The 12,137-nt window shown below is 45.2% G+C and overlaps 1 protein-coding gene across 1 annotated transcript in view; it reads left to right on the top strand.

Moving 5' to 3' along the window:
• LOC138452544 (balbiani ring protein 3-like) overlaps nucleotides 1-12,137 on the top strand; it is a 359,195-nt gene that overhangs the window by 271,281 nt on the left and 75,777 nt on the right. The window contains exon 11 of the mRNA XM_069604989.1: nucleotides 4,203-4,346. Coding sequence (XP_069461090.1) covers nucleotides 4,203-4,336 — 134 coding nt within the window. The 3' untranslated portion in view covers nucleotides 4,337-4,346. The remainder of the gene's footprint in view (nucleotides 1-4,202; nucleotides 4,347-12,137) is intronic.

Genomic DNA, 12,137 nt, shown 5'->3' with positions numbered 1-12,137 from the left:
CTACCTCCTATGTCTAACGGTATTGCCTTCCCGATAAAAGGTAGAGTTACTACCTAGGTAGTAAAAATTGGGTTTCCCCCCTTTATAGTATATACGAAGAGAAGAACACCATTAACCATCCTTACCTGCTTGTCAATCCAGCTCCTGTCGTCCGTTCCAGTGTCATCTTGGATGCTCATCTTCATTTGAAAGCAGCAATCTGGAGGAGGAAAAAAAGTCAATATTAGTAAGCGTTTGAATCCCTCATTCAAGCATCATTCGGAATCATGCTTACTGGAGCGGAACTCGCTGTCGGTTTATTCTGCGCCGGCCTTCATCAACCTGCAAGAGAAAGGCAAGGCGGGTTGCTCTCATACTTACTCGACGACGGTCCGGACAACATCCACTCATCGCTCAGCATCCGCCCGGCCACTCACCAGCCAGAACATCTCGGTGGCCTGCAAGAGAAGAATAACACAGGTTAGCAAAACAGAAAAACGCACATAGCGCCGCGCTCTGTGCTTTCACCTACCATCTCGAGCACCACCTTACCAACCAGCTCGACGTCTTCATCATCCCTTCTGCATCTAAGAGAGAAGGAGGACATTAACAAGGGCAACTACCTTTACGGACAAATAATTAAGAACAATAGACTTACCTGCAGAACTGAGTCGCAGCAGGTCTTGACTCTCGGGCCTAAGCTAGTGAAGCAACTTGGCAATGAAGCGCCCCATTCATGACGCACCCCTGCACAGAATTGCAAGAGGGAGAGCGCATTTTACCGAAATCCAAGGTGAGGAAAACTCTAAAGGGGTCTTTGGGGTTCACAAGGAAGGTGCGCCCAAAGAGAAAGAGATTGTGGGCTAAACCAGAACTCCTATATTCCAGACTAGATCCTCGGCAGAACGAGAAACCGGGGGAGGCGAGTCCAGGTCAGGAGCAGTCCAACCAAGTCGGGAGGCATCCCTGTGGATACCAGGTGAGCGTTACACCTATTTTCCAACTGCTCCTTGTTTCTCCTTTCACCCGTACTCACGTCTGTCCCACTCCTCCTATTTTCCACCTGCTCCCTGTTTCTCCTTTCACCCTTACTCACGCCTATCCCACTCCTCCTATTTTCTACCTCCTCCTTGTTTCTCGTTCCATCCTTACTCGCGTCTATCCCACTCTTCTTATTGGCCTTACAGAATGGTCCTCTAGCCCTACACATTCTGCTGGACACACCCTTGATTGGGTCCTTTCCCTTTGTCTCACTGTCACGAATATTATGGTTTCTCCCTGTTTTTGGTCTGATCACCATCTGATTTCCTTTAAGGTCAATTTCCTGAGCCCACTGCCCGGCTTGATCCCAATCCCAGACTTTCAATTTAGACCAGGAATTGGAAGAATGTCTCACCAAAAAAACTATCTTCCTTATGCAGCATTCGTCTGGGCTCGTTAGATAACTTTGAGAAGACGGGTGAACTAGCCATCCATCTTGCCGTCTCATTGGAAGGTGCTATCAATACTCTAGCCCCCATTAGAACTCGATTGATGAAGAATGAAACCGTGAACAAAAACTGGTTTAATGATAACATTTGTCATCTCAGACAGGAGAAGCCATCTGCTGAGCGCTGCTGGCGTACTAACCCCTCTCCATCTACTTTAAATGCTTAGAAACTGCAAATCAAGCAATATAAAGTAGCCATTGTTGAGGTCAAGTCTGCTGCCTACAACGACAGGATCTCCCGAGCTAAATCAAGGTCCAGAGAACATTTTGCCATCCTTAATGAATTTAAAAGCAAACCTTGCCTAGCTCCTTGTCCAGTGAAAAATACTGACTGTTGTCAATCTGTTCACAATGCCTTTATCACCAAGGTTACATTACATCAAAACACCATTCAACTGTCAAGGAGCTCGCTTCACCTTACTAAAAAGATGCATGCTGACCCTGGTGAACCTATCTCCTCTGTTACCCTTGAGTCACCCATCTTTGCATTTTTCCCATTCACGCGACTTGTAACGGTCAGATAGTCTCTCATATGATGCCCACCTCCCCCCAGGGCAGCGTCTGTCCATCTGAACTTTTTGCATGTACTCTGTCCTTTAGTCACTAAATGTGTGAACCTCTCTTTCTCAGAAGGCTCTGTTCCTTCTCTCTTAAAGGAGGCCTGGATCACCCCCATCCTGAAGAAGGAGAATCTTGACCCTTTTGTGACAGATAACTATCGTCCTATCACACAAATGCCTTTTCTCCTTAAGAATCTAGATGAGGTTGCTTACGCTCAATTCCGGGCTCTTTTGGAGCAAAACAACATCTTGAGGGCCCATCAGTCTGGTTTTAGGGCCCATCATGGTATGGAGACGGCCTTACTTGATCTCAAGGCTAATTTGCTTAACACCATTGATCGAGGCCAACCTGCAATTCTAATGCTTTTAGATCTCTCTTCTGCCTTTGATCTTGTTGATCACGCTATACTGGTAGAACGACTGCAACTCCTAGTGGGCTGTTCCAGTCTGGCATCTTCATGGATCTCATCCTTTTTGGGTCCACCAATTGCTAGAGTTGTTTGCGGAGATGCCCACTCTGGGCCTATCCCCATTACTTGTGGGGTGCCGCAGGGATCATGCATCTCACCGGCTTGGTTTAATGTGTACATTATCCCTCTTTTGAGATTGCTGGAAGATCTGAGTGTCCAGCATACTAAATATGCTGATGACACTCAGGTAGTCATGAAACTTTCTGGACAATATGCCACAGACTCAGCCAATCTAAATAAGATCCATAGCCCACCCATGAATGGATGGCCATTAATTCATTGGCATTAAACACAGTCAAGACTGAACTCCTTATTGTGGCAACCGCCACAAAACTTAAAACATTAGCCCCAGACTATGTGAGTTTCATTATTCTTAATGCAATTATGCCTCTGGCAAAAGAGGGGAAAACCCTTGGTGTTACCTTTGACTCTGAGCTTACCATGAAACAATATGCTGCGCAGGTCCGGAGTTCTTGTGGCCTTGTCAACAAATTGCTTGGTAACATCCAACCTTTTGTGTCCCAGGATAATGTTGCCATCCTTGTCACCACTCGTATAAACTTGCACTTAGACTACTGCAACAGTCTCTTGAGGGGCTGTTCTCAGGCTATTCCGTCTTCCCTTCTGGTCACCCAGAATAGCCAAGTCCCTGCCATTACTGGCATGTCTAAACGAACACATGTTATACTGGCAAGACGAAACTAGCACTGGCTCCCTATCAAGCATAGAGTGACCCATAAGATTCTCACTCTGACACATAGGTGCCTTTCTGACACAGCACCCAAATATCTCTCCGCTCGACTCATGCCCTTGCAAACCTTAAGATCTAAAAACCAAACGATCTAAAAACCAACATAGACTGATACAGCCCTGTTTTAAACTGCTCACTGCAGGCGGCCTCAGCTTTGATGGGCGAGGCCCGACTGCTTGGAATTCTCTCACACTGACCTTGAGAACCGTCACTGTGACGACTGATTATAAAAAAGGACTGAAGACACTGCTCTTCAACCGCCCTCCTGATTAAACCCTATGCCTCTTATGTCTGATACTATTGATGTTTTGCCGATCTCGCACCTATGACTTTGGTCTCCTACTGTTTGTCTTGTATTTGTTCTTTGTGCGCCCTGAGGCCTGCGGGCATGTGGCGCTATATTTAAGAATATGAATAAATAAATAAAATAGTGCCACGTACAGTTGAACATGGCTGTCAGGAACCCACCACACAGCTGAGCATTAGGTGGAAGTTTAGTCCTCGGCAATAAGGAAGGGCCTTGCCTCCATGCCACGCCCAGTCTAAACCACTGCTCGAGGGTCACAAATATAGGCTCAGATGTGCAAAGCCATCATAATTTGCTGTTTCGCCAGTGCGCAGTAACAGATGTGAAAGCCAGCTGAACGGAAACCTTGTGACTCACTTTTTTTCTGTTTCCACAATTTATATATATGAAGAGCTGTTGCACAAATGTACGCTACTCTTCAGTAGAGAAATCCAGCAATTGTGAAGTGCTCATATTACACACCTGACTCACCCTTAGGCTAGGGCTCAAAGGCTGCCAGTGCCAATCGTCCTGTCCTATTTAAATCCTTACCTTAAATGCGCCAAAGTGAGCCAGGTATGCTTTACATGTGTTGCAATTTTGGATGTACAGCTCTTTAGTGTTCTGAAATATTGCCATTATTTCTTTCTTATTTCTTCTGTTACAGCAAACAATTTTGGGTGTCCCAAAGCCAATGAAACTTGTATCACAAAATGGTGGTTCCTTACGTGCAAGAGTGACCAGGACTGTCCAGGCTACGAGCGCTGCTGTAACTCCCACTGCACGGAACCTTGCAAGTAACCTGTTGCAGGTACTCGAAATCAAACTTCCTTAATAAGATGCCATTTTAATGGTGTTTTGAGAAGCCACCCTCAACACAGAGAGTTCCTTCCCTCCCCACTCAAGTGGTTACGCAACAAACTGTTTAACAGATTATTTTCTTCAGCCCTATCTCAGACACATATCATGCCCCTTATAAATAAATCACAAAAGTGAGTTGAAAAGAACACTATCACAATTCTTCACTTTCTACAAATTTCACTTCACAAAATAATTACAAAGATCATTGACAAAAGTAATTATCATCTAGTGTTGTGCGATTTTGATTTTCCTGCAGGCTTAAAGGCTAGCAGTAAGATTTCAAGATTGGTATGAATACATATGGCAATTATGATTTGCCCACACTTTTGGTTTAAAATAAACACAGGATGATTTAGCAGTTTGCTTTTCAGACCCCCCACCCTCTTGTTTTGGTCTATGTTGGGAAGTCAGACAGAAATATTGGAATTATTTGGGGAATTTCGGATTTCAGACCCCCCCTCCACTGAAAGACCTCTGTTGGGGAAGCTGGATCAAAAGGTTGGACTGATATAAGAACATAAGTCGGGGTCAGCTAGACAACAAGGATTACCCAATTCATTTGAAGGCTATAGTTTTCATCACACACTGGGAAGGGAGCTTTGTTCATTTCAAATTTTAACAAAATTACCCTGCCAAATGGGGAATTAATTACATTCATATTTTTAGTTAAATAGGCTAAGGATCTACACAGTTGTGTGCCCACTATAAAGGGAAAGGATTCAAGGCAAGCAGGCTCACCCACCTTTTGGTTTCCTAGGGCTCAGTTCTACTTACATAGAAAGCCTCTGTTTAAAGTTCAGGAAAGCCAGCTACATCTCAGCACAATCGGGGGTAGGGGTCTGGTCACTCTACTCTCAAAGATGGCCTCCCGCTCACCACTATACGACACAGTCAGCTTTGAGGCCTTTGTTAGGCAGAATCCTCTGCAGTACCCTTAGGGAACACTACAGACAATTAAGTCTACAAGTGGCAGTACAATTTCACCTTTGGTACAAGCCTGTACTACACAGTTATAGTGGTAGCAGTAGTGGAGCAGCCAGACTTATCTCAAGAGCAAATGAGCAGTGATATGAATTACACAAAGGACTACAGTTACCGTGACTCAAGCAAACACTGACTCAAGATTTCTGGTAAAAAAATATAAGTACATTTATTTTTTAACCATCTGTTCACAAAACACTTCACTTCTATTAAACAAAACCACACTCTAAACATACCACACACAACCAATTCCTTTGGTCTAAGTAAATTCAAGGTAAGTACATTAGGATTTGGCAGACCGGTGTTGTGAAACAAAAGTCATTACTGGGGGTTAAGAAGCGCTCACCTTTTGACAGTAATACAGTTCGGTCTTAAGAAAGAAAAGTGTTCTCGCAGGAAGAAATGTAACCGTAGTCAAACACACTCAGCACATTGAATAAAAATCAAGGAAAAGGGGATAAAAATCATAGGCAATACTTTTGTCAAGGCATTAGAATCAGAGGACGTGTTCTAAAGTACAGATAAAGTCAATAGGCCTGCGCCAGTGTCAAATGAAGCAGGGCTCTGTTGTCGAGGATCACACAATAGAACAGTTCGAGATTAACGTTGCCAGGAGTACTTGGATATTGTCAAAAGGGAGGCAAAAGTTATAAGAGGGAAGGAAGAAAGGACAAGTCTTCGGTAAGAAAAAGGGTTCACCCCGATTCCTCAAGATTGGATGTCAAGAACGACTAAATGGACACAGTACCTTATTCGAATGAAGAAAGCTGGTGCCACAGCAGTTGTTCCTGGTAGTTCCTGCAGACTCAATGTTCCTGAAACTTCAGTCGTGGGGACAAGAAGGAGGACGTCTGTAGCGATCTGCACTACCTAGGGATGAGGCCAGCAGCAGCAAAGCAACGGTGAATAAAAGGTGTGCTCCTTTAAAACAGGAGAGGGCTCTTCGTTTGATGGCTATACGGACCACTAAAGCTTCGTGCAGCGATTTCGAACCAGGAGAGGATTCTCTGGCTGTAGAAAGGTGAGTTGGTTGATCCCACCAGGCTCAAGAGAAGAAGACTCCGGACTGGATCTTCTCTGTCGTTGAAGGGTAGATATCTCAGGACTGCAGCAGGGCTTCACCGGGACTCGGGAGTTGCAGCAGCCGTCTTCTTCTCTGCTTCTCTTCGGTTCTTGTAGTTCCAGTGGCAACTCTGACTTCCCGCCCAAGAGTCCTGCCTTTTATGCGAAAATCCCCAATTCACACAGCCTGGCTGTCAATCACACATCAGGGGGGTTGTCCAGCCCGGACAACCGCTCCAGCCAATGGACACAAAGTGCGACTTGGGTCTCCAAGGAGACCCTGTGCAGGGGGTTACTAAACTTCTCCCTCACATTCAGCCCACCTAGACACCCAGATGCCAAAGGAGGGATTCTTCATAGAACCCTGCCAAAAGACGGCAAACAAAGAAGGCAAACCTGGTTTGCCCGGCAAAGTAAAACACAAGAAGGATATTAACACAAACAAATGGAGACTAAACCCGACCGGAGCCAAAATGAAAAGTATTTGGTCAAGCGGGTTTATGTTCGAGGCTAATACAATAGCCTAAAACAGAACCATGTTTATATAGTATAATCGCGGTAGAAAAGATACCACTGCCACCAGCCAAGTTTTAGTGATAAGGGAGCAAAAAAATGCTCCAGGAGGTACAGACAAAAAGGGGTCAGAATTAACCCTTTCCAATACTCCATGTAAGATGGGGTGTATTGGGTCTGTAGGTTAAATGACTACATAAAGTAAATGGCAACTTTACCTGTTTCTGGGGGACAGTAGTCAGCCCCAGAAAAAATTGAGTCAGTGGGAAGTCTTAGAGACAACCCTGTGTTACTGCACTGAAGGTGCTGTGTAACGCACACAAGAAGTTGGGCTCATGGAGTGGTGTGCTCCAGAGCCCAAGATCACACAAAAAGTAGAAATACACATGGCAAAACACATGTAAGAGTGGGAAAAAGGTTCACACTCTTACCAGGGGGAAAAAATAAACCCCAGAAATCCAGCAAAGCTGCTGAGGGACTCACTAGGCAAGGGAAATTAGCCATAAATGAGAATTCTCCCTAACACTTGCCCCCTGCCCCAGACTAAGGGACAGGAGGATTTAATCCACTCCTGGATGGATCTCATACCTCTAGTCGGTTATAAACATCCTAGAGAGACCATCCGCATTTTGGTGGTGACTTCCTGCTCTGTGCTCAATGGTAAAATCAAAGGTGTTTCTTTGTAAGCTATATGACCTACATACCCTTTGAGAAACATCTTTCTTTTTAAATCTATAGGGGATCTGGTTGACCAGTCCCTCAGAAGTTGGTACAACTCCTGAACCAGTAATAGGCTTTTTCAAGGGGTCCTTATAAAGGATTCCCTTAGATCTAGAGGTGCCTCCAGGTTACCTCACCACCTCTCTTTTAGGAGCAGGTTGGGTCTCAGGCATCTTGGTTGGGGGTGCTGGGGATACGCAAGGTACATGCTTCCCCTTCCTCTTAGATCTAACCTTACCTACTTTAGGAGTTTTTCTCCTAACATTAGGATTTGGGTTGGAGTTTTCTGTAGAAGGTCCAACAGTCTGAAGGTTTTTGGCCTTAAAGTTGTCTTTTCTGGTTTTCCACCAGCACTGAGAATTACCAGTTCTCTTAGGCCTAGAGAGGGGCCCAGTTGGTCTATCCACCTCTCCCTCAGAAGCAGGGGGAGCCAGAGACTCTAAAACTGGGGGAATAATGATGGAGCTTGGTTTGGGCTCCCATTTCCCTAACATACTAGCCTGAAATGTGCCATGGCTTGTAGTGGGGTTCTCTGTAGAGGTTCACACAGGCTCAGAGTGGTCCCTTAAGGTGGCCTCTCTAGCCAATTTGGTTTGGTTCTGCGTCTCCATACTGGGAGGCCTGGAGGTACTAGATACTACTCTTAGAGTTTTTAGATCATTCCCCAACAGGACTCTCCCAGGCAGCTCACTCTGAATACTGACAGGGATCCTCACTGTCATTTTGTTATACTGAATGAGAGCTGGTAGAAATAGGAACCATTTGGACAGGGCCTCCAGCAAGTTTGGTGGGGCCTTTGGGTGCCTTAGCAACATCCACAGGCCTGAAAAACCTTTCGTCCACAACTGTTCTGCTGTCCCCAGTGTCTCTCATGGCAGGGTGTCCTGGCCATTGACAAGAACACTGTCCTCATAATACTCCTTAGCGTTTTCAGGAATGGAGTCATACACATCACTATGTTGTTTCTTACCCAGACCCTTGGACTTTAAGGATACAGTTGATTGAAGAGCCAAAGTTTCTTCAGCAAACAAGTGAAAGTGAGCACTAGCCATCTGTACTTCTCCCTTGGGGAGAAGGCTAAGGAGGTAGTTCCTGACCCCTGCAGGGTTACCCTTGTATCTGGGATCTCCTCTGCCATGGTCAGTTGACCCACAACTGAAGCATTTTCCAAATCCTCTCTGGAATGGGGGTCTGTCCTGACCTACCTCTGGTTTGGCACCAGGAGGTACACTAGCCCTATTTGGTTTCCCTTGTGGCTTACCCTGGTTATGTTTGGGGATCTCTTCTGGATGGGAGGTATTGGAATTCTCCTTGTCATCTGTCTTTGGCTGCTTTCCCTCATCCTTCTGAGTAGCACCAGAATCCTTGTGAGTAGCCCTGTTGGCAACTCACAAGTCAGCAGCCTTAGCTAACTTCTTAGGATCTATCTCCTTTGAATCAGCCAAGTGCTGTCTAAGCTCAGGAGAGCAGGCATCATAAATTGACTCCAACATAACAAGATTCCTCAAACCTTCATAAGTGTTCACTTTGTAACCATTAACCAAACCATCTAATTTCTTCAAACAGTCACACACCCAGGTAGCCCAAGGGGTACCATCATGCTTTTTGAGGGTCCTAAACCTCTTAAGGTACTGGGAAGGGCTCTTCCCAAATCGAGCTATCAAAGCTAGCTTCACACAATCATAATCCTGCTTATTCACCTCCCCCAATTCCATGACAGCATCACTTGCAACAGGGTGGAGCCTAGAGAAAAGCCAAGGAATCAACTGATTCCCTGTGATACCTTGAATCCCACGATTGTACTCAAACATTGCTAACCAATCCACAACATCAAGTTTAGTCTCATACATGCCAATCACTTCCTTTGGCATACGGGGCCTCTTAGGACTGGAAGACCTAGAAGACCCTGGGAGGGAAGCATTTTCTACAGACAATTTCTTTATCTCTAAAGCATGAGCCATCTCCATTTCTCTGAGCCTTAATTCTTGATGTTTCATGGCAGTTTGTGCATCAATACGTTTCACTTCCAACTCAAGTGCAATAAATTCAGGAGTGAGTGTAGGACCTGATGGGGTCCCTGTGGACAGAGGTTGTGGTTTCTGAGCAGGCAAGGGAGTTGTAGGGCCTCCTAACAAAGACTTGTCTACTTCTTCTAATCCAACACTCTCAGAATCAGAAACATCACTATCCACATTTGCTGGAGGGGTAGGTCCTTCTGACCCACTCTCCAGACTTTGTTTTCCCAATAACTTAGCAACCAGTTCAGATTTCTTTCTTTTACCAGAGAGGCTCCTCTCTCTACACATGGTTCTCAGAACCTCAGCAGTATAGTTTAAGAGGCTCTCTTCACTGTAGTTTTCCATATTTGACATGATTATTCAGTTAATAGATTTCTGTGGTGTTTAGCCTTGTGGTTAGTTAGCCCATGGTAATAGCAGCACTCTAAGTGTAATCTCTATACTTAAAAATCACACTGCTGTACACCAGTGTTAGGCACAATCCTCTGCAGTACCCTTAGGGAACAATACAGACAATTAAGTCTACAAGTGGCAGTACAATTTCTCCTTTGGTACAAGCCTGTACAACACAGTTATAGTGGTAGCAGTAGCGGAGCAGCCAGACCTATCTTAAGAGCAAATGAGCAGTAATAGGAATTACACAAAGGACTACAGTTACTGTGACTCAAGCAGACACTGACTCAAGGTTTCTGGTTACAAAATATAAGTACATTTATTTTTAAACCATCTGTTCACAAAACACTTCACTTCTATTAAACAAAACCACACTCTAAATATACCACACAAAACCAATTCCTTTGGTGTAAGTAAATTCAAGGTAAGTACATTAGGATTTGACAGACCGGTGTTGTGAAACAAAAGTCGTTACCGGGGGTTAAGAAGCGCTCACTTTTTGACAGTAATGACAGTTCAGTCTTACAAAAGAAAAGCGTACCTGCTGGAAGAAATGTAACCGTAGTTAAACACACTTAGCACATTGAATAAAAACAAAGGAAAAGGGGATCAAAATCATAGGCAATACTTTTTCAAGGCACTAGAATCAGAGGACGTGTTCTAAAGTACAGATAAAGTCAATAGGCCTGCGCCAGTGTCAAATGGAGCAGGGCTCTGTTGTCGAGGATCACACGATAGAACAGTTCGAGATTAACGTTGCCAGGAGAACTTGGATATTGTCAAAAGGGAGGCAAAAGTTATAAGAGGGAAGGAAGAAAGAACAAACCTTTGGTGAGAAAAAGGGTTCACGCCGATTCCTCAAGGTTGGACGTCAAGAACGACCAAATGGACACAGTACCTTATTCGAATGAAGAAAGCTGGTGCCACGGCAGTTGTTCCTGGTAGTTCCTGCAGACTCATGGTTCCTGAAACTTCAGTCGTGGGGACAAGAAGGAGGACGTCTATAGAGATCTGCACTACCCAGGGATGAGGCCAGCAGCAGCAAAGCAACAGTGAATAAAAGGTGCTCTCCTTTAAAACAGGAGAGGGCTCTTCCGATGGCTATCCAGACCACTAAAGCTTCGTACAGAGATTTCGAACCAGGAGAGGATTCTCTAGCTGTGGAAAGGTGAGCTGGTTGATCCACGGGAAGAAGACTCCGGACTGGATCTTCTCTGTCGTTGAAGGGTAGATAGCTCAGGACTGCAGCAGGGCTTCACTGGGACTCAGGAGTTGCAGCAGCCGTCTTCTTCTCTGCTTCTCTTCGGTTCTTGTAGTTCCAGTGGTGACTCTGATTTCCAGCCCAAGAGTCCTGCCTTTTATGCGAAAATCCCCCATTCACACAGCCTGGCTGTCAATCATACAGCAGGGGGGTTGTCCAGCCCGGACAACCGCTCCAGCCAATGGACACAAAGTGCAACTTGGATCTCCAAGGAGACCCTGTGCAGGGGGTTACTAAACCCATCCCTCACATTCAGCCCACCTAGACACTAAGACACCAAAGGAGGGCTTCTTCGCAGAAGCCCGCCAAAAGACGGTGAACAAAGAAGGCAAACCTAGTTTGCAGCGCAAAGTAAAACACAAGAAGGATATTAACACAAAGAAATAGCAACTAAACCTGACCGGAGCCAAAATAAAAAGTATTTGGTCAAGCGGGTTTATGCTCGAGGCTAATACTAATCTTGGTAGAAAAGATAGGGTAGATACCACTGCCACCAGCCAAGTCTTAGTGTTAAGGGAGCGAAACAAGGCTCCAGGAGGTACAGACAAACAGGGGTCAGAGTTAACCCTTTCCAATACTCCCTGTAAAATGGGGTGTACTGGGTCTGTAGGTTAAATGACTACATAAAGTAAATGGCAACTTTACTTGTTTCTGGGGGACAGTAGTCAGCCCCAGAAAAAATGGAGTCAGTGGGAAGTCTTAGAGACAACCCTGTGTTACTGCACTGAAGGTGCTGTGTAACACACACAAGAAGTTGGGCTCATGGAGTGGTGTGCTCCAGAGCCCAAGATCA

Source organism: Ambystoma mexicanum, chromosome 4p (assembly GCF_040938575.1).
Source record: "Ambystoma mexicanum isolate Mex_15411 chromosome 4p, UKY_AmexF1_1, whole genome shotgun sequence".
NCBI classification, from domain to species: domain Eukaryota; kingdom Metazoa; phylum Chordata; class Amphibia; order Caudata; family Ambystomatidae; genus Ambystoma; species Ambystoma mexicanum.
This window is presented reverse-complemented; position numbering and strand designations above follow the sequence as displayed.